Source organism: Nanorana parkeri, unplaced genomic scaffold (assembly GCF_000935625.1).
Source record: "Nanorana parkeri isolate BGI_ZX_2015 unplaced genomic scaffold, ASM93562v1 scaffold1111, whole genome shotgun sequence".
NCBI classification, from domain to species: Eukaryota; Metazoa; Chordata; class Amphibia; order Anura; family Dicroglossidae; genus Nanorana; species Nanorana parkeri.
This window is the reverse complement of record NW_017307379.1, coordinates 499,527-522,384: the sequence shown is the minus strand read 5'-3', so window position 1 is coordinate 522,384 and position 22,858 is coordinate 499,527. Positions and strand designations below refer to the sequence as shown.

Sequence of the window (22,858 nt, the reverse complement as noted above, 5' to 3'; positions counted from 1 at the left end):
CCCCCCCCCCATAGTCACACACTATTGTTATGCATTTATATAGCTCTTGACATATACCACAGTGCTGTACAGAGATCACTGAGCCAGTCACATTAGTTTCTGTACAGAGGAGCCTACACTCTAATGCAGAATGGCACCGTATGTAGGGGGACTACAAATCCCAGCAATACATTATACAGCAATGCAGAACAGTATATGAATTGGACTCTGCAACGCAGTGGACTCTGGACCCACCTGAGATCCTGCCGAGCCCACCTGAGACCCCACACAGCCCACCATAGATCATGCACAGTCCACGGAGACTCTCTATGGTGGGCTCTGCATGATCTCAGGTAGGCTGGTCCCTTTCCCTGCACGTGCAGCTCCTTACCTGCCGCTGCTGGCCTCCTCCGCCTACGAACCGGCGCTGCCGGGGCCCAGCCTCCTCCACCACTGGACCGGCGCTGCTGGCCCCCACCCCCGGCCTCCTCCTCCCTTGTCAGTGAGTCGGTAATTCCGCCCCTGTATAGGACTGGGATTTGCTAATAAAATGACCCGTTCTGGACAGAAATTTAGCATATAAAGTGTTATTATAGGCAAAATAAAAACCTAATGAGGCCCCTCATCTCCCCCCCGCCCTCCCCCCCCAGGGCCCAATAACAGCCACGTGGGCTACTCTGGCTATTATTACACCACGTTCTATAATATAATACTGTTAATAAAGCTAAAGAATAAAATTGTTTTCTTTTCTAATCCGTCCTTTTCTTCTTCCAGCATTACCTGACAGCACTGGGGGGTATTATCGCCATCCCCCTAATCTTGTCCAAAGACCTGTGCTTGACCCATGACCCGCTCACCCAGAGTAACTTGATCAGCACCATCTTCTTTGTCTCAGGGATTTGCACCCTTCTGCAGGTTCTGTTTGGGGTCAGGTAATGTGACAGTCAGTTTGCCTGATGTATTGTGCCGTCTCTCTGGCTGAGGTCAGAATGATGGCGATCTGATATTATCTAGAAATGTATGTTAGGACTGTTTACCATTCCAACAACCTGGGTGTCATGTGGGAGGAAATCCTTTCCCCCGTGTTTAATCAGCTAAAGTGATAAAATAATCTGTGGTCCCACTGCAGAGATTGACACTCGTATTTGTCCAGGTGACTATTGTCATCAAAGCAAAACGTGTTGGGAAATCCAAAATGCTATTTGTCACCTGGACAGGAATATAGCGAAAATCCTCACTTGTGGACACCAGTTCTGGAGACATCTATGTAAGATGGGATTTCCACGTGCCTTGGTAAGATATTCTTACACTTCCTGTTACAGGAAATTAAGAAAAATCTAATCAGCGATGTTGGAACTTCTTGCACCGAAACACAGTCTGATGTGCATGCTGCTCATGGCATTGGCTTGGAAAACACAGGAAGGAAGCCACAGCTTTATTCTCTCTCTTATTCAATACAACAGAGTATACCATAGATATATAACAGAACTTGTAAACACTGCCATCTATTGACCAAAATAGTATACTGCCGGAGTTATTGCAATAGATACAATAATATGTATTCCAACAAGTGAGACGCAGGCTGTAAATTAAAAACGTGACACAGGTTTTAACTGATCCAAAAAGGTTGGCTTTAGATATACTTTATTGTCATAGCTCTTCTATAGCCAAAGCTATGTCAGTAGATGTCAGTTCTGTGTGTCTCTCGTCTTTAAAGATGAACTCCGAGCAGTCAAAAGACCCAAATGAATGCAGCTGTTTATTCATTAATACACCAATAAATGTATTTTATAAATGTAAGTACCGAAATCTGACTGTGTATCAGCTTCTTGCAGTCCGCGTACAGTAGAGCTCAGACTAGGGTTGCCACCTTTTGTTCAATTGAAACCTGAACACTCTAGCGACGCACGGCCATTTTTTTCTTGGGAGAATGAGTTGTAGCTTATTCATATGTAAATATCACAGCTGAGACTATTTTCAGTGGAGGGCCAGTAGCCCCTATCTTCATTTTTGTTGCCCCTGTCTGCCTGACATCTAGTGCCCGGGTTTCTGCTGCCATGAAACCTGAACACAGCATTGAAAACCCGGACTGTCCGGGTGAATCTTGGACAGGTGGCATCCCTAGCTCAGACTGGGAAAGGAAGAAGAGTGCAACGTGACATAGAGATGAGCTCATCAGTGGGCTTATTCTCCTATCGCTGTCCAATCACGGCCTGAGGGAGGGACAAGACCTGCAAGGGTAACTAAACGGCAGCAGAGAAAAATCAGGTCTCTTGCTCTGCCAGACAGGGCTGTCATGTGGTGCAGAGCTGTTTAAAACTAAGAAATGGATGGGCAGAGATGCTAATCATTGGCAGGCAGCGCAGATCCCCGCTCTATCTTCCTACATACAACCAGTATGAAGTCAAGCAAATAAAGAGGACTCGTGTCACTCGTGATATTTCCCTCAGCAAAATCCATTAGAAAATATATGAGAGGGAAAAAAAGAAGCGGGAGTTTGAGCACAGAACAAAATAAGATGCATGGTTTTGGTTTATTTATATGAAGTACTTGAAGCCAGACTACTGTCTGCAGGGGCCATAAGGGACGCACAGGAAGGGCCCCAGGTTGGGCAGCAGGGCTGCGAGGAGTCGGATGTATTTCCTTGGTGTAACGTTGAATTTTACACTCCTTTACTCCACCCTATTGATGATTTTCCTGATTTGGACGGCTGATCCAGCGAAACGTCACAGGTTCACATGAACACAATGCTTACTTTTGTTGCCTCCGTTTTATAATGTCTTTCCACTTGAACGCATTATGTAAACATTACACGTCTAACTTAAAGCTGAACTCCACGCAAATGGCTAAATAGCTACATGGGAGCTGTTTTAGCTGTTTATCCAGTCCTAAGATTTACACAGCTCTGCCACACAGCACAGCCCTGTCTGTCAGGGTAGGAGACCTGATTTTTCTCTGCTGCAGTTCAGTTACACTTACAGATCTTGTCCCTCCCCGGCCTGCGATTGGACAGTGATAGGGGAAGCCGCAAACTGATGAGCTTAACTGTCACTCTGCTCTGTCTTCCTGTCAGCATGCCCGTTCCTTGATTTGCTGTTTGTGCTGCTTTTCCCTCTTCCAATCTGTGCTGTGCTGTACAGGGACTGCATGAGGCTGATATTGCCTCAAATTCCGGTATTTTTACTGCATTTTACATGATATTTCTGAATGTAAATGATGTTTTAATGAATACAGAGCTGTGTGTGTTTGTGTGGGGCTGTGTGTGTGTGGGAGCAGCTTTACAGGAAACCTTTTCTGTGGTACCATGGAAGCTACCGTTGCATTAATAGCCTTCTGAAAATGCCAATTGCCTAACTCTCATGCTAATCTATTGGCTTCAAAAGTTTCTAAGCCACACACCTGGAACAAATAGGCAAATCTGGTTTTTCTTACTGCACTGGATTCATACATGATGCAGCGCCGGTACTGACCACATAGACAGCCAGGCAACTAGCATTTTCCGGATGATGTTGGTGACATCACCCTGCATCTGTCTCTCCGTTTTGGTAAGCTATATGAATAATTTTCTATGTCCGGCTTTTCTTCCGCAGGCTCCCCATCTTACAAGGAGGAACTTTTGCCTTCCTGACGCCATCCCTCGCCATGCTGTCCCTCCCAAGGTGGAGATGCCCAGAATGGACCCAGAATGCCAGTCTGGTGAATGCCACCTCTCCTGAATTTATTGACGTTTGGCAGTCAAGGATACGGGAGGTAAAACGATATGTGCCACCTTTATCGTCAAAAAGCCGTCCTCCTGGTTAAAAATGTTATTAAACCTTGCAGTGGGGCTACCCCGGCACTGCAAGCGTTAAATGCCAGTTTTTGTCTAGGTGCTAAGAAATAAAAGTTCTACTCACCAGAGGAGAGGATAAGGATCACCAGCACTCAGCAATATCATTAAGTATGTCCATCCGAGCCGGCTCCCTGCTTCTGTGATCACTGAAGTGTGTCTCCTCCTCCGAGCCCTGGATGATGCCTGAATAAAGATGGCTCCATCCTTCTGGACAGATGGGGGCATTGTCAGGGGGAGTACTGTGATCTCTATGACAGTCAATAAATAACTTTAAGGGCTAGTTCACACCAGCCACAGTGCGTTCGGGCCCGATTCTGGCTGGAAAGCACTGGATCGCATTGCGGCCGGCTCACCTTGTTGTAGGGCGGGAGGGGGCATGGAGGTGCATTGAAGTGAATGGCACCGCTGCCACCCCCTCTGGCCGCAATGTGATCGGCTGAACGGGAACACGAAGCACATCAATGCCCACGTTCCGGTCAGAAAATAAATTGTGCTTTCAGCATTTTTGCTGACCGGTGTTCTATCGAAACCTCCGACTTGTCGACTTCTCCAACCGGTGACGTCACATCCGGTGACTGGCAGTAGGAGATGTACAGCAGATGGAGCTAGTGCGCATGGGCAGAAAATACATATTTATCCTAGGTTATAGAAGCCGATAGCCGCGCAGTGGCAACTGTGGTTGTAGAAAGAATCATGTGGCAGCGCAGGCGCTGTAACATAATATAACCTTTGACTAGGTTATAGAATCCGATGAGCTAATAGCCACTGCGCGTGCGCTGCTATCGGCTTCTATGACCTAGGACAAGTATAACTGTAGTAGGTTATAGAAGTGGATAGAAGAGGCGCTGTGGCAATAGTTAAGACAGTTCAACAAGGATTTCATGGGCATGCGCACTACCACCATCTGCTGTAGATCTCCTACTGGCAGTCACCGGATGTGACATCACCAGTTGGAGAGGTTGACAAGTTGGAACTTTCGATAGAACATCGGTCCGGTCAGAAAAAAAAAAATAGTGCTTGCAGCATTTTTTCTGACCGGTCCGGAACGCAGGCATTGATGTGCCTTGGGTTCCCGTTCCACTGATCGCATTGCGGCCGGAGGGCGTGGTTGTGGTGCCATTCACTTTGATGCACTGCCACGCCCCCTCCCGCCCCCACAACAAAGTGAGCCGGCCTCAATGCGATTCAGTGTCGGCCAGAATCGGGCCGGAACACACTGTGGCTGGTGTGAACTAGCCCTAAGTGTCTCGCATAGCCATTAGGTTGTGCCGGTATTGAGAGAAGCTGTAATTACATAGTTACATAGTATTTGAGGTTGAATAAAGACATTAGTCCATCAAGTCCAACCTATTAGGATCTCATTCTAGGAGTACCTGTACCCCTGTATATTACCTGTACCCCTGTATATTGCCTGTACCCCTGTATATTACGGTCCCTTAAGAAATCGTCCAAAAGTTTCTTGAACAATTCCACATTATTTGCTGAAATCACCGCCTGTGGCAGTGAGTTCCAGACCCTAACTGATCTTACTGTGAAGAACCCCTTTCGCCCCTTGTGCTGGAATTTTTTTTCCACCAATTTTAGGTGATGGCCTCTAGTTTTTGTAACGGAGTTAATTATTGTCATTAACTATCCCGTTTTCCTGAACAAATTCTACCAGATAATCCTTTATTATGCCCTCTAGCATTTTACAAACTACCGATGTTAGACTGACCGGCCTATAGTTCCCAGGTTGGCACCTTGCCCCCTTTTTGAATATTGGATAATTTGAATAATATAATGCTCAATCAATATGCAGCATCACCAAGTAGGAAGCAGTTAATTCTAGGTGAGGCTCTGCCTCGCCTGCCTCCCCTGACCGCACGTCCCTGACGCAGATCCTGCATATGAAATGTGCAAGCATGACTGACCACGTGTCCATTCATATTTATAAACTATAGAGTGTACGAAGCGATTGTATGTAACGCATTATCTCTCACTGAGGGGACTGTTGTATTATTTACAGTCCGCCTTTGACATTTTACAGAACTATGCCAATCACTGTAGATTCCTTATCCATGATTGTTTATCACTCCATGTTGTCTTCGATCATTCCTATAATCATTATCCGGGGTAATTTGGGATAAATCATTGACTACCATACATGACAATGTTTTGGGGCCAGTGCCGAGAATCTTCAGACTCTGCATGCAGATAAGTGATATATTTACAGTTCACATATTTCAGATAACGTTGTTATTCCTCAGAGACATTTAGACATTTTTAGATAAACACTTCCTCTTAAAGGGGCACTATGAGATGAGTGATTTCCACTCACCTCATAGTTCTAAGCCGACCTGTGACAATGAGACTGTCACAGGTCGGCACAGTAGATCGGGAGGTGAGCGAAGGTTCCCTCACCTCTCGATCCTGTCACGGCTCTCTGCCGTGACAGGGGAGGGGCTGGATTCCCCTCTCCCCGCTCCGATCTGCCAGCGCTGACTGGCGGGGAGGGGGCGGGTACAGCTGGCTCTGCCTCTAGATAGGCAGAGCCAGCTGTCACTCACGCAGCTGGGCGGATCCCGTCAACTACGTCGAGATCCGCTCCAGGTGCGGCGTCTTAGTATACCGCGAGGGTAACGGGAGGACGCTAGTTTGTGTCCTCCCGTTACCCTAAGGAGAACTATGGGGAAAAACACTGACCCCATAGTTCTCCTTTCAAGTGACACTAAACTCAGGAGTTAAATCTTAAAAATGCCTTCAAGCACCTTAACTATTAACAAAAATGTATCTTATTTGTGTATCACTCGGCTGTAGATCCTCCAATCATCTCTGAATTGGTGCTGACACTGTCCTTCCTTCTGGAGGGTGGCTACTTCTGTTCCCCATGGTCCCGGTGTGTGTTGTAAAGTAATCACCACTCTAAGCTCACTCCTGTGATGGACTACAATCTCATGTTTAGTTTACTCATTTGTATTGAGATTGTAGATCCTCAATCATTCAGAGATGACTGAGGGTCTACAGCCGAGTGATACACAAATAAGATACATTTTTGTTAATAGTTAAGGTGCTTGAAGGCATTTTTAAGATTTAACTCCTGAGTTTAGTGTCACTTTTTGTAAACTAATTGGAGGAATTTGTAAGTTCTTGCTGCAGGGATCCCGAAACGCGTAGTGTAAATGAGGACTTAGGGGTCTGTTTATAAACTATTCGTAGAGCCGTTTGCTTTGTGAACATCTATGAACGTTCGCTCGTATTTACATAAAATGATGTCTGGAGTTGGGGCTTTAAGCCCGATCGTATATATAAGGAAGTGATTAGGAAAGTTGTACAGATGCCTCCAGTGTAGATAAATCCACAGACCGGTAATCCTGCATACAATAAGGATATGTACTAAACAACTCCTGATATCTCTGTGATCTGTAGGCTCTTCTCTCCCATATCTCCTCTTCCTAACACCATGCCTTCTCATTTCCCAGGTTCAGGGGGCCATCATGGTCGCGTCTTGTTTCCAGATAGTCGTTGGGTTCTCTGGTCTGATCGGCTACCTCATGCGTTTCATTGGACCCTTAACGATCGCGCCTACCATCACGCTAATCGCGCTGCCTCTCTACGAGTCTGCCGGCTATGACGCTGGGGCCCACTGGGGGATATCGGCAATGTGAGTGCAAACGGTAGAGGGATTGGCCCAGGCGTACATGGGCTTGTAAGCCACTGTGTACACTTATGCCAGCCATTTTGCCTATTGCTAAGTGACGGAGCGTAGCCTTGAGGTCAGGGAAGTCCCTTCTTTGAAGGAAAACTCCACTTGTATTGTTCAAAATTAACATTGAGCATACAACTGCTAATTTGTCAATTCAATATTATTTAAATGCAGTTTAATCTGCAGCTGGTGACCTTCTCTAAAATGTCAAAAAAATGCAATATGGTGACCTTGAGGCTTCCTGTACACTGTTGGTATGCAGAATTCCCCCAGAATGCAATATGGTGACCTTGAGGCTTCCTGTACACTGTTGGTATGCAGAATTCCCCCAGAATGCAATATGGTGACCTTGAGGCTTCCTGTACACTGTTGGTATGCAGAATTCCCCCAGAATGCAATATGGTGACCTTGAGGCTTCCTGTACACTGTTGGTATGCAGAATTCCCCCAGAATGCAATATGGTGACCTTAAGGCTTCCTGTACACTGTTGGTTTGCAGAATTCCCCCAGAATGCAATATGGTGACCTTGAGGCTTCCTGTACACTGTTGGTATGCAGAATTCCCCCAGAATGCAATATGGTGACCTTAAGGCTTCCTGCACACTGTGGATATGCAGAATTCCCCCAGAAATGTTGTCTCCTGCTTGTGTGATTGGCGACTGATTTTCTCAGAAGTCTGCATGTAAAATTTTAGTCATCCCCTGCAATAGGAATGTCATTTTAGTAAGAGATTCCCTAAAGCCTATCTGTGAAAGAGCTCCAGACACTGCAGCTTGCCTCATTAGAATGCTGAGATTTGCTCAGATGGTTATAATGAAGGCGACCCTCCCATCCAAGAATCAGTCTGGAAAGGACACGGTAAAACAAACAGATATTTTGTTCAGATCAAAAAAAGTTTGCAATCTGCAACAAAGTTTGAGTGATGCAAGTATACTGCAAGGATTTCAACAGACAGGATTTATTTTTCCCTAACAAAAGTGGAGTTCCACTTTAAATAGAGGTGAAATGTAAAGGCAAACACTGTGATCTTTGCTCTTAGGCTGTCTTCACACCTTTGCATGCTGATAACACGCCATGGGGATATTTTGAATGACACCCCAACTCGCTAAAGCAGGGGTAGGCAAACTCCAGCCCTTCAGCTGTGGTGCAACTAGAATTCCCATGAGGCAATGCAAGACTCAGGCATGACTCCCAGAGGCAGATGCATGATGAGATTTTTGTAGTTTCACCACAGCTGGCAGGCTGGAGTTTGCCCACCCCTGCACTAAAGCAACAGACCTGTGTTGCAGCACTCCACAATGCAGGGTAACACACTACCATGCATTGTGCTACACTGCATTGCCAAAACAAAAGGGTCAGGTGCCTTGGTAAACCAATCAAAATGATTTTTTTAAAACTTGTTTTGCAACCAACAGGAGGGGGCATGTCTGACCAAGTCTGTTACTTATGTGCTGATTACTGAGTGCACTAGGTCTGGTTCCAGTCACATTAACCCCAAACAACTGCTGTAACAGGAAAGTTGTTAGTACAATGTCTGTGTTAGTTTCTGTGCCTTCAGTTTGGCTTCAATATTTTTGTCTGCTTTTCTAGCAAAATGTCTTTGCCAGAATTTGCCTTTACTGACGTCTCCTCTCGTTCTCCTTTTCAGGACCACGTTCTTAATAGTATTGTTCTCGCAGTACCTGAGGAATATTCCATTGCCCATCCCCTATTACTCGAAAAGTAACGGAAAGTGGCAGTACTCCAAGACCTACCTCTTCCAGATCTTCCCGGTAAAAGCAACTCCATCATTCCTCAGCACAGCATGTTCATGTCCTCAACTTGGAGGGATTGAATTTGTTTTATTTAAAGTGTTTCTAAAGCCAAAACCTTGATGTTCAGTTTTTTTTATTTTGGATGAATTTTCAGAAATTCGGACATTCGGATATATCCGAATAACGAATGCAAACAAATCCGAATACCGAATTGCAGATATAACGAATGCAAACGAATCAGAATTTCCGTTTCCGAAATTAATTAGCGGTAGTTTCGTTTTCGTTCGTGACATGACAGTGACATTAGAGAAGGAGAACAACAGGTTTTTTTTCCCCCTCAAATGTCACTTTGCTGCAACGAACGAAACGAATAAGAAACGAATCGAACGTCCGAACGAACTACCGCTAACGTATTTCATTCGAATTGACTTTCACAGCCAAATCCCGAAAAACAAAATAACACAAAATTCGAATCAAAACGAAACAAATTTTTTTTTTGCCAGTACACATGTCTAGCTTTTAGACAATATTTGCTTATCCCGGAGTTTTGGCTTTTAGATGCCCTTTTAGGGCACCCATAGACATGCCTCCCAACAAAGTTGGACACCTTTTTGTAGAAGCAATTATTCTATATATTGTTCCTGGAGGTTACAGTATTTATCAGCTGAAGTGAAGGAACCCCTACACATTGAACTGTCGTATAAGGTTTATAGTCCCAAGTCCAATACTAATAAAACATAATAGCTTTATTGCTGCATATATAAAACCAATTCTACATTAGACGTCACATGTATACATACAAATAACACGTGTGTGTGTGTGTATTCCCTTTTCAGAGTTGCATTTAAATGAATACCAATATATTATGTTTCTTTAGCATTGGACTTGGAACTAAAACCCCTATTGAATTCTATCCCTCTCCACAGCAATACATTTTGACTACCAATCCATTCCAAATGTACCAAATGTATCCAAACCAAAGACAACAAATGTCTATACATAAACTTTAACAGTGACCGAGGCTCTACAAGGTTTGCATGATTATTGGTGTGACTTCTGAATTAGGGGCCGATGTATAGATCTTCCACCCAGTGTAAATCATTATTACCACTAGATGGCGCCCAGAAGCATGGGAATTCTTATGTTACTGCGCTCCAACTAGTGGCGGTAATGTTGTGTGAATGGCATTCACCCACATCAGCCCCTAAGTCGGAAGCCACACCCATAATCACGCAAACCCTGAAGAATTAAAGAGCTGCTGTCACTGGGGGCGAAGGGGAAGTATGTAGTTATTTATTAATGAATATTTTCTAAAAAATTCTCTCATTCGTATATTCTTTTCTCCCTGTTGGAGCAATAGATGAGGCAGACATCTTGGGCACCCTCAGTAGAATATCATACTAGGGCCAATTGTAGGCGGCAGACAACTACCTCTAAGAATGTCTTTGGAGTTATGGAGGAACTCCACACAAGTACAGGGAGAACATGCAAACTCCATGCAGATAGTGTCCTGACCAGGACCCTAAGTGAAGATCCCAGTGCTACAAGGCAAGCGTGCTAATCACTAAGTTACTAAGCTGCCTGTTAAGTGCTACAGTAAAAACAATGGTCATTGCCATTCATTTGAACGGCACCCCAAACGCATCTCCTGTACACAGTTTGATTGCCCGCATCGGAACGTGCGGTACCTCAATGCCGTGCGTTCCAATGCGGTGCGACTTGGGTCGCGACTTCATGACCAAGGACAAATGTGGGTCCTGAGGTTACACAGGTTGAGAACCACTGCACTAGACAATTCCTTTGTGTGAAGACGTTGACGCGTTATCTCTTTTTCACTTCGTGCTTATTGAAATAAATTGATCTGCACTAGGAAAGGTGCTCCCTTTGTGTTTACTTGCCTGTTAAGTGCGGCTATTTAGAGCTGTACATACCTGCAGGAGCCACAAAATCCTTCATTTTATGACCATTCTGACATCCAAAGCTCTGACACGTGAGGCAGTGTCAGGACTGGATGTTTAGTCTCATCTCCACAAAGTCCTATTGGCCCATCACTGTGATGGACAGTCTCACTGGCCAATAGGAATAGCAGGAGGTAGGGAGGGACTGGCAACCTTCGGCACTGATTGGATACAAATTGGATGTGTTGCTTATGTAGATCCTCTTGTTACAGTTTTTGGGAGATTTAAGGGTCATTATAGGGAGGCTGTTCAATGAAATTGTATAATGAGGCTGGTTTGACACTGAGAAGTGTATTTACAAACAGCCATTCGCCCTGCGAGATTTCATGTACATTTATTGTGTGCGAATGGAGGCAAAAAAGAATGTTATCAGCACATTGTTTTTCCAGGTTGAATGTCATATCAGATAAATAACGCCTTGGAGCTGATGAGCATAGGAAATACATTGTTCCCTTTGCTCCTCCGCTCCATCTAGTGGCCATAATGTGGTATTTACCTGATATTACATTCAACCTGGAAAGAAAATATGCTAATATTCCTTTTCACCTCCATTCTCATAGAACTAATGTACATGGAATTTTGCAGAGCGAATCACTTGTAAATATACCTCTAAGTGACTGTTCACCTCAGTTATGGATGCTTTCTGGTAAATTTTGCGGTTATCTAAAACGGTTATCCAGTGACCGCGGTCTTTGGTCTCTTTTGTACAGGTCCTCTTTGGCATCTCGATCTCCTGGCTGATCTGTTATATCCTGACCATCACCAATGTTTTTCCATCCAACCCGCAAACATACGGGTACTTGGCTCGTACAGACGTCAAAGGGAATGTACTTGCTCGTGCCCCGTGGTTCCGCTTCCCTTATCCAGGTATCATGACTCATGCAACACACAGCCCACAACCTGCTTATTTGTAAAGTACATTAAACTGATTTACAAGATTGTCTCAATGTAAAGTCCGCTGTTTTCTATAAACAGAACCCGAGTCAATAGACCAACAAACCTTCAACCAACATCTTCCTTATAGAAATGAAACTTTTAGGTTTTAAGCTGTTTGTGTGTTCCAATATGCAAATACAGCCTGCCTAGGAACGCCCACTCTCTTGTACAATGCTTTCTCACGAGTTGCAGGAAACCCAATCTAAATAGAGCAGTGGCCACTAAATGAGGGACCGTAGTCCAGACATGGATTGTGTGGTGGTTCTGTCCGGACCACGGTCGCCTACCTTAGTTGGATTATGGCTGGCTGACCATGCATACACCGGCCTCTGAGACCAGTGCATCCACTTCCAGCCATAAATCAGCGCAGGCCCAATTCTGCTTCAGTCATTGGCTGCTAGGACTGCTGGCTTCATATCAACCAAATAACTGCAGGCAGGCAAGGCAAGCTTCTCAACTACAAGTTATCTGGGTGGCTTTACAGCCACCCAGGTCACTTGTAGTAACAGGGGTGTCCCGAGCGGATACCGGGTGACACCCCGCCGTGACGTCATCATGCATGTGCGGCCATCTTGGTGATACCTAAGAGAGGAGGGGACGTTCACCTGGCGGGATAAGGTATGCCTCCGGGTCCCCTTCTCTCTCCTGCAACTTTCTGGCTCTTGGTTCATGACGTATTGCCTGACTTTTCAGAAGGGGTGACGCAAAAATGACTGTCAGTCATTTTGGTGTCACCCCTTTAATGATGTCACCCTGGTGCGGGCAGCACCCCCCTCGTGATGCCACTGTGCAGTAGCCAGGATTGTGGCACCCCCCCTTTTACCCCCTTGCTGTGGGGCCCGGGACCATGGCACACAGTGTCAGGATGGAGAGGGGGAGCAGATAGGGGAACGTCCGTTCAATGATCTCCTCTGTGATCACTGAAGCTCTCAATACTTCATGCTTCCACTGTTGGATGCCGGCTGAAGTGCCGAGTATACAGATCCTCAAGCACATTCCTGTGCTTCATCGTCTATGTTGGAGGCACAGGGGAGACATCAGGAGTCTATCAGATAAAGAGAATCCCTCACCCCCAAATGCTGTCACATGGGGGATTGTTAGGCCCTTTGTAATCGCAAAAGTTAAGTGGAAACAAAATGTAAAAAAGGTGATTTAAAAAAAAAAAAGTAAAAAGTAATAAAATAAAAAAGGTGCTCAGTAAATGTAAAAACTAATATTAATAACTATAATAATAATTAGGAAAATTAAAACCAACCCTGCTGCCCCGCCATCTGATTGGAATGAACATGTGCACATAAGGAATGCACATGTATGTAAAACGGGAGGGAGTTCTAACAAGAAAAGAATTAATAAACAGTGCAATGCGCCTGGATTGATGCATCAGCACTGTGCCTGTGATTGGTAGTGCAGTTGCTGCTGTGAATGCATAAATGGCCGACTGTTGTGTCCGGACTGCAATTCGGACCTCAGCTAAATTTTGCTTACCGGACCTCTTTATATTTTAATTCACTATCCCTGAAATAAAGTATTTTAAGTATTTCAAAAGCCAAAGCGTTGAAGAGATTTCCCTTTTACTTCCAGTGTCAGCCACACAGCAGAAAGTTAGAGGAAATCTCTCCAAGGTTAGGGGAAATCCCATCTTAGATTGTTACCAATGGAACAAGATTCCCTTTGTTCCTGTTGAGGTGACAACTGTAACACCTGTAAAATGTTTGGACTTCCCATCCCTCTCTGTCCTAGGTGATAATGGCCACCAGGACAAACACAGGGTACACCTCCCCAGTGGGGAAGGACAGCAGTAAAAACCTGACATGGGTTCTGATGATTGCAACCATGTACAGCAGGGGTGGGCAAATCTGTCCCTCCAGCTGCTGTGAAACTACAAGTCCCATGATGCATTGCCGTACTGACCGTTACAGGCATGGCTCCCAGAGGCAGAGGCATTATGGGATTTGTAGTTAAATCCCAGCTGGAGGGCCGGTGTTGCCCACCCCTGATGTACATTATTGACAGAGGACTCTCTAATGAATGTGTTTTATCTAATCCTTTACCAGTTTGGTGCTGTCATCCCCTACCCTCCAGAGTTCAGGGTACCATTTCTATCCCCAGCAATTGGGTTTACGACTGTTATCTGTATTCCAGGCCAGTGGGGAATGCCTACCGTCAGTGTGGAAGGAGTGTTCGGTATCTTGGCTGGGGTTGTCTCATCCATGGTCGAGTCGGTGGGCGATTACCACGCTTGTGCTCGTCTTTCGGGGGCACCTCCCCCTCCCAAGCACGCCATCAACAGAGGAATTGGTATAGAAGGCATTGGATGCCTACTGGCTGGAGCCTGGGGCACGGGGAATGGCACCACGTCCTACAGCGAGAACGTCGGAGCTCTGGGAATCACAAGGGTAGGTGTATGAGACGTCACTGATCCAGATACTGGAGCACATTAGTCCGCTCATGTCAGCCATCAATAAATACCACAGGGAGATGGTGACATGAAGATGGAAATACTTTTTTTTTTTTTTGGATCATTAGTACTAGGTGACACCTTTTACAGATGATGATTTTATTCCAGAAATATAACCGATTACTTATGACCAGTCAGCGGCTTCACATTGGGGCACTAAGGTGTGTATTTATAATAATTAGTCGGGCCTTTCGCCCTGCAAATATCTGTGAACGATCGTTTTGGGCAAATCATGGCAAAAAAAATGATTCTTAGTACATTTTTCCCCTGTTCGAATGTAGTGTGTTGTAACAATACATTATGGCCACTAGATGGCGATGATGAGCAAAATAAATGTTAACTGTATTTCCTATGCTCCTCAGCTCCATCTAGTGGTCATGCACAGTTGTACAGAAATGTCTTACTCCGATTTTACTGCACGCTGTGTGGTTGCAGTAAGTCAGATAGAGCCCGCCTCATTTCCTGGCTGGAGGGTGTCTAGTATCATCTGGCACTTTCCTCCCCAGGCAGACTGTCCCTGTCTGGCTATTTTCATTTGTTGCATTTCAGTTCTCTCAATCATGGAGGCTCAGCATCATATGTGGGCATTACCAGCCAACCTAGGGACGTCTGATAAGTAGACACTTCTGTCTGTCTACCTGTCCCTGTGACAACCGCAAATACAGGTGTCCCAGTGACGGGAAGTGATGGATAATCTCTGAATGATTGAAATATTAACTCGTCCCCAGCAAGTAAGACATTAAAGTGTATTCTAGCCAACATTTGTATTTCTTGTTGTGGCTAGAATAAGCAAGGATTACAACTCCCTGCAGGTTGTTCCTGCTATAGAGACTTCCCCCCTCACTTCCTGTGCTGCTGACCATGTTTTACCAGACGGGTAAAGAGAGGGGAGCACTTCGACAGCTACACACAGAGTAGTAGAGTAGGAGAAGTCTAGAACCCCTATCAGATATTTGTCCCTTCATTCTTGTCTGGTGAAACTATTGCCAGCCGGACAGGAAGAGAGGGGAAATCTTACAAATGGAGACTCGGTATCAAAAACCTAACAGGTTCTGCAAGGGTGGCGTGCGGGAAGTACGCGACCCCCTACGTTTGTCTATACATATCACAGATCCTGTACTCATGTAGTTCTTGACTATACTGGATGAATGGTTTATAAATGTTAAATGGCATCCGTTGGCCTCGGTAACACTGTATAGTGCCTTCAGGGCAATATTGACTGTATAGAAAGCGATGAGGCTCACCGTTACCGATGTCAAAACATCACATGTGAACGTGTGCTTCTGATATACTTGTATACTGCTGTATAAAGTAAAACAAAATAAAAATGTTCTTGATTGGAAAAAAAATCCACCCCAACTTTATTCAAAATGAATGTGTTGATGAACTGAGATAAGCGGCTGGGATTGGATGGATCTGAATCCTATGTGGAAATCTTTGATTTGCACCCAGATATCCATAAAAATAACAGTTAATAATAATTTATATTATATATTATGTATTATTATTCTTATTATTATTTAATATAAGTTCCAAAGCCCAGGTGACTAACTGACACTAACTGCAGGTCGGGCTTGCTTAGTAATGGCCCACCTGTAGGACGCCTTTGAAGCGTCGGTTCTATGGGGACTCTAAGAAAGACGTTTCTCTGTGCCTTTCAGGTTGGGAGTCGGATGGTCATTATTGTCGGAGGGATAGTGATGCTCGTGTTGGGCATGTTTGGTAAAATCGGTGCTGTATTTGCCACTATCCCGACTCCAGTAATCGGCGGGATGTTCCTGGTGATGTTCGGGGTTATCGCGGCAGTTGGGATGTCCAATTTGCAGGTGAGTGGGAAAGACGTCATTTTTCTATAGGCCCAGGCAAGTCCCTGGTTAATTGTTTTGACCTTTTAGGGACAGCTCACACTATCTGCCAGCGCAGCCCAAATGCAAGACAAGACAAATTGACTCGTCATGGACGGCTCTGTTCAAACACCTCGGGTGGTGTGCCCTTAAACAGTACAGCATGCAGTGCTTTTTTTTTTTTAAGCGCACCGCAGTGAGAGGCAGTACAACCATATCACACTGCAGTGAGCCCATAGAACTGAATCAAGTGCCACTTGTGACATTTTCAATAAAGTTCTGCAAAAAAAAAAAAGAGAAGAAAGTGTGATGTGGCTCAATTGAGCGCATCGGCAATGTTCGTGGACACGTACACCAGTGTGGTTGAGAGCGGCTTAATCAGCTTCAGTTCCAGTGTGGATACGTTTAAAGAAGTTGTGGGCGTGATTCTTTTTATAGAGTGATATTTTATAGACATCTTCCCGCCATCGTAATGCATATATGCAGCAGCACAGGGGGACCCGTAATGTCCGGCTGCCATTTATATACGTCCATGGGGCTTTGCTGTTGTGTGCAGAAAGCGCGCTCGCTCGCTGTACACTGACTACACTGGCACAGACCGCTTTGGAGGACCTGACCGCCAATGGCAGCAGTCACATGATCAGGACTGCGCCTCCCACGGTTAGGACCCAGTTAAAGGGCCAGCAGGAGGTGGCAGCGAGGGGTTAAGATGAACTGTGTGTTTTCTTGTTTCAATCTTCGTAAAGAAAAGCAATGCCCATGTTTTAACGCTTTAATTCTCCGAGACCAAAACATGTATTTCTCTGCCGTTAATCCTCCTCCGACCAGCTGAACACGCATTATATATGGACAATGGATTTGAATCTTTGTCCATTCAGTCCTGAGAATACACAGCCCCATCACCCAGTGCAGCCTGTCATTGGACAGTGAAAGGAGAAGCGGCAGAATGATGAGCTCATCTCTCTGCTTTCTCCTCCTATCAGCACGTTCCTTGCTCTGCAGCACAACTGCTTGTCTCCTTTTTTGCTGCTTCTCCCTCTGAGCTCTGCTGTACAGGTATCACACGAGGCTGATATCAGATACCAGTCCAGTCCATGTACTTGCACTGCTTGTATGTTATATAAATGATGAAGTAATGGGTACAGAGCCGCATTGATTTGTGTTTTATTATATCAATTCTAAGAAACTCTTCCACACAGAGATCCCCTCGGGGACCGCGGACACAGTACTGTCGCTGCATGTGACGCACTCTTCTGGTTTCATATACATATATGTTTTCACAGTATGCCGACATGAACTCCTCCAGGAATATATTCATCGCCGGGTTCTCCATATTCAGTGGCCTGACCATTCCCAATTGGGTGAACAAAAACGCGTCACTTCTAGAGACAGGTAATCCGAGCGACTGCTCCGTGTACATTCTATATACCATACGATGGGACTTTGTTGTCTGCCGTTCATCAGAAGCCATCTCAGCGATCACATTGACCCCAATCAAAGTGGACCTGTTATAATAATTGGTTTCCATGTTAAGTATACTATGTAACTATGTAAGTACATGTGTGCTGAGAAATGTGGAAATGTAACCTTGTCAGGTATTTATCACCTCTCACAGAGATCGCCGTACTCTTAAGAATGCCTTCATCTGCTTTTATCTCCAGAAGGACAGAGCCATCTTTGTTTAGGCATCATCCAGGGTCTCCATCCTGGACTGAGATGCCGCTGTTCTGCTGAGGTGGCCAACTCATCGAGATCTCCAACTCGTGACATCACATCCGTTGTATATTTGGACGAGACGGTGCTAGTGTGCGTGCGCCAGCCGTCACAGTTTCTGCAATCCTTGTTGACTTCTCCACTTGCCGTAGCTGCGCCTGTGCGGCTTCAACATTTTCATCAAGTTCCCCAACTCCCGTCGGTGCTTGTGGCCTTGGGTGCACGCACAGGCGCCCTGCTGCAGATTGTACAGCTTGATACTCCTCTTGGGTGGCTGCGCAGGCGCACTGACGTGAGTTGGAGGTCTCGACGAGTTGGAGAATTCGATAGAACACTGACCCAGAGGTGATTGTCTGTGCAGTTCTTGGCTGTGTTTACAAATGCCAAACACAGATCAGCCCCTGCTGCAGCTTCTTCCTGTACTACAAAGTTACAATGTTGCAGTCTGATGAGTGGGGGAGAGGAGACTGAGGAAATGCTTCCTCCTGCCTGCAGCAGACTGATAACTGGGGGGAGGAGACTGAGGAAATGCTTCCTCCTGCCTGCAGCAGACTGATGACATCATCTCAGCCTAGTCGCTGGACTGGAGCTTACACACAGATTTCTATTGGTGAAAGGTTGAGCGTTTCTGTATTTGGCAGGGACCTGTCAGGAATTCTTTCATTGCAGGTGCACTGTGACCACATTATACTTTCCTGCCCCCCACTGCTTCTTGATTCATTGCAGCCGGCACCAAAATACACGGTGTCAGAACTTGGTGATGTCATGTGAGATGGTCATGTGATCTCCCATACCCAGAAGCATGCTGTATTTTGCAGTGGCAGTCACAGGAGGAGGAGCAGTGGGCGGCACCAGAGATGTTTGGGGCGGCTTTTTACACAGACACATTGTCCTGAATGGACGAGGTGACAGGGTCTCTTTAAGCATGGCTGATAATCCTGATTTGACCACCGGGAGAAGCATGCACTGACCTTTATGTGAAATGCAATGGGCAAAATATGGAACAGTAGCTGAAAATACCCCAGCCTGTCATGAATGTCACCTCCTGAAAATGCTGGTTGCCTGGCTGTCCCGTGCTCCTAGAGTGACCCAGAGCAAGCGTGAATACAGAGCGGCGTCCGAGCTCCTGATGTGTTTCTGCTCACTGACTCAAACCATTGAAGCCTATGGATCAGCATGACAGCCAGGCAGGTAACATTTCCGGAAAGGGGTCATCAGTTGAAACCTGTGTGTATGCTTCCCTTTAACTTTGCAGCCCCCGTATGCAGCACGAGTCAAGGAACGCTGCTTTCGCCGGAGCCTTCTCACACAGGGATATAACACAGAAATGTCTTTTCTTCCCAGGAATCAGTGGGCTGGACCAAGTGATTCTGGTGCTGCTAACCACAGGAATGTTTGTCGGAGGTTTCCTAGGCTTCGTTCTAGACAACACCATACCAGGTAATCAACGTTTACTACTACAGGAGCCATTAATAGGACATTCCACCCACAACTGATAGAAAGGAGGGCGGGTGGGCAAAGCCAACCACTGATTAATACCAGAGACTCCGGGGGCACCTGGCTGCCGTTCACAGTATCATCAGGTGGGTGGAGCTTAGGGGTGTTTGTTTCCTCAGCCGGATTCATTGTTACCTGAAATATTTGTTTTGGGTGGACTGTCATTTTAATCGCATATTTATTCCACTTTTCTAATTATTCTCATTTTTCAATCCTTTGTTCTGATATTCTGGTTTTCCCTGTGAAATAAGAAGGATTTTGTGGTTATTTTTGATCACTTTTTAAAAAGTAGAAATGATTTAATGGATTGGCATGTGGCCCCCCTCATGTTATACAGATGAGGAGGGGGGTGTTCTGTAGTCCAGCAGAGGAGTGTAGGAGCTTGTTGGATTTGTTTGGCAGGATCAGCAGGTTTATTTCCTGCACTGTGCAGCATTTACAAGGGATAAACCTGGAGAGATGTGTGTGCAGTGCAATCACTACACTAACTTGTTCCGATTTATCCCCTAACACTCATTTTACCCGGATCAGACCCAACTCCTCCCATCCCTTCTTCTTTTTACCATTCTATGTCTCTGATTTTGATTTAGCTGTACGTAGGGTGAACACTTACTGACTTGCGGAAAAAACCGAATCAATTCAGAACATTGAATTCCACTTTCTAATAGATGAATCAAATCGATGATCGGCTTTTCAGCCGCAGTGACGGAAAACATTTGAAGGGGCGTGTTGGCAAATTTTCCTCAATCCAACGAAATTTTTACAGTGAATGTGGTTTTGGTTTGTTTTCTTCTACAATCAAATATTGAACCAAAACGTAAATCAAACGGAAATTTGGAATGACAATTGTCAATTATTACCGAACATTCCAACGAGGTTTCTCATAAAAAAAAGTTACTTTGAAAGCTTCCAGAGTATGTTCTACATTACAGTTTTGTTTTTTCATTTTTAAACACAAGTAGCAGAAGAAATACCAAACAGTAAAAGTCACTTAACCTCTTGCCGTCCGCCCGTAGTAAAAAAACAGACGGACGGCACTGCTGCATCTGCGGGTTGCCGTCTCCAACGGCAATTTTTTTCTGCTCGCGCGCGCCCCCTAGCGGGCACGCACGGGCAGAAAAGACCCGACCATTGCACACACCCGTTACCGGGTGTTTCACATATAGGCGATCAGCGGGTCCATAGCCCGCCGATCGCCTATATGTGCTCGTTCGCGTCCGCCCGCCAACATTTTCAACATTAAATTTCAACATTAAATCCATAACCTTACAGTAAACTTTATCACAGGTATTTCTATAGCGCCAAAAATGTACACAGTGCTTTACAAAGTACACACTCGCATCAGTCCCTGCCCTCAAGGAGCTTATAATCCAAAGTCCCTATACCACTTACATACAGGGCCAATTTAGACAGAAGCCAGTTAACCTTCCAGCATGTCTTTGGAGTGTGGGAGGAAACCGGAGTACCTAGCGGAAACCTACACAAGCTCAGGGAGAACATGCAAACTCCTTGCAGATAGTGACTTGACCGGGATTTAAACCAGGGACCCCCAGTGCTGCAAGGCGCTAACCACTATGTAACATCAATTTAAAAGAAAAAAAAACAATTGCCTAAATAGTTCAAGAGAAGCTCCCGCCTACCTATTGTCAATCTATTGTATATCCTTAAAGGTATATGCATTTCATTTTTACAATCAAAAAGCACAAAATGGCCTACTGGCAGCAAACACCTCAACGCATTTCACAATGTTATGTCGCTAGCTTCCTCAGGAGGTTCTTGAACATATTAAAATGCAGAGCAGAGCTTACCTCAGTATAGGAGATATAACCATACGCATACTAAGTCACCGGCCGCAATTATCTCTCCTCCGGTGGACATTGGAAAAGAAAGAGGACAGCCCAGACCAACGTCATATAATCCATTTCCATATAGACAAGTATTCCCGTTCATCATGTTCATCACAATAAGCTTCACTTTTACATCTGCCCAATGGTTCCACACTTCACCCTCCTCAAAAAGAAGGGGGGGGGCAAAAGGATTCAGATGTCTCTTGTTCAGATAGCCAATATGTATTTGTGCCAATAGAACCACGTTTTATTGAACTTGGCCTTCAGATGTTTCAAGGATGCCGTCACGCACTCCATTTTCTCGATCATCCGAACCTTCAAAATCCAAAGGGCAATCGAGGGAGCAGTAGTCTCCTTCCATAGCACAGGAATACACATTCAAAGATGCAGCAATAATGACTTTTATATCTGGTTGGCCAGTGAGGGGGTGATGGGTGTAGGAGGATCGCCGCCAGGTCATCTGAGGTCAACTTCAAACACAAGGCCTGTACCTCCTTTTGCAGTTTGTTTTGTTTGTTTGTTGCGTTGCAATAATGAAAAAATAAAATGCAAGCCTTTATTTCCATTAATATTGTGCGCTAAAAACCTAATTTCAGTGTCCTTTATAAAAGGGACAGATCACAGAATGAAGCTGATGCTTTTTTATTCAGTAACTCCGACTGTTTCTTTAAGAACCATAAATCTGATTGGCCCTTTCATTCACAAAATCTGTTTTTGAAATGTACTTTTGTTTTCTTGCCTGAGCAGGAACGAAGGAGGAGCGAGGAATCCTCGCTTGGAAAACGGTCAACGGCGAAACGGACATGGACTGCGGCGATGCGAGCGACGTCTACGACCTTCCCTTCGGCATTGGAACAAAATGCTGTACCGCCTCCTGGCTGCGATATGTCCCGTTCTGTCCGAAACCCAAAGAACTGCCTTTTGTTACTCATGACAACAGTGACTTGAACAAATACACGGAGACAAAGCACTGAAGGCGTACAATATGTCCCGCAGGTCAAGGACAGAACTGGACGTTAGGCGTTCCAGGAACGCGCCGCCATTCACTGCCGCAGTCGAATTCAGACAGGAAACGAGATGTCATAGAAAAAAAAAATCCAGATTATTTAAAGAAAATGTTTAACTTCTGGAATTTCTGGAAACCTCCACATGTTTAACCTGTAATCCTCTCTAATCTTAAATGCACACCAGCTGAAATTTGAAATCAGGAGTGCTTGTACTGGCTACTGAAATAAGTGGAAACCCCAATTCTGGGCACCATCCTTTTAATAATTGAACTGCTTAGTGAGTGTTTACCTTGGCTTTGTATTCATTGAGTGTGAGCGAACTTCAAATTGCTTATAAAGAGATATTTTAGTT

General features: G+C 45.2%; 1 protein-coding gene across 1 annotated transcript in view; it reads left to right on the top strand.

Annotated features, from left to right (window-relative positions):
• Positions 1 to 22,506, top strand: part of LOC108796416 (solute carrier family 23 member 1-like) — a 26,564-nt gene extending 4,058 nt beyond the window's left edge. The window contains exons 3-12 of the mRNA XM_018567889.1: positions 754 to 911; positions 3,570 to 3,729; positions 7,270 to 7,451; positions 9,141 to 9,264; positions 11,915 to 12,071; positions 14,283 to 14,536; positions 16,260 to 16,424; positions 17,726 to 17,834; positions 19,500 to 19,595; positions 22,247 to 22,506. Of these exons, the coding sequence (XP_018423391.1) occupies positions 754 to 911; positions 3,570 to 3,729; positions 7,270 to 7,451; positions 9,141 to 9,264; positions 11,915 to 12,071; positions 14,283 to 14,536; positions 16,260 to 16,424; positions 17,726 to 17,834; positions 19,500 to 19,595; positions 22,247 to 22,473 (1,632 nt within the window). The 3' untranslated portion in view covers positions 22,474 to 22,506. The remainder of the gene's footprint in view (positions 1 to 753; positions 912 to 3,569; positions 3,730 to 7,269; positions 7,452 to 9,140; positions 9,265 to 11,914; positions 12,072 to 14,282; positions 14,537 to 16,259; positions 16,425 to 17,725; positions 17,835 to 19,499; positions 19,596 to 22,246) is intronic.
• The last annotated feature ends 352 nt before the right edge of the window (positions 22,507 to 22,858 follow it).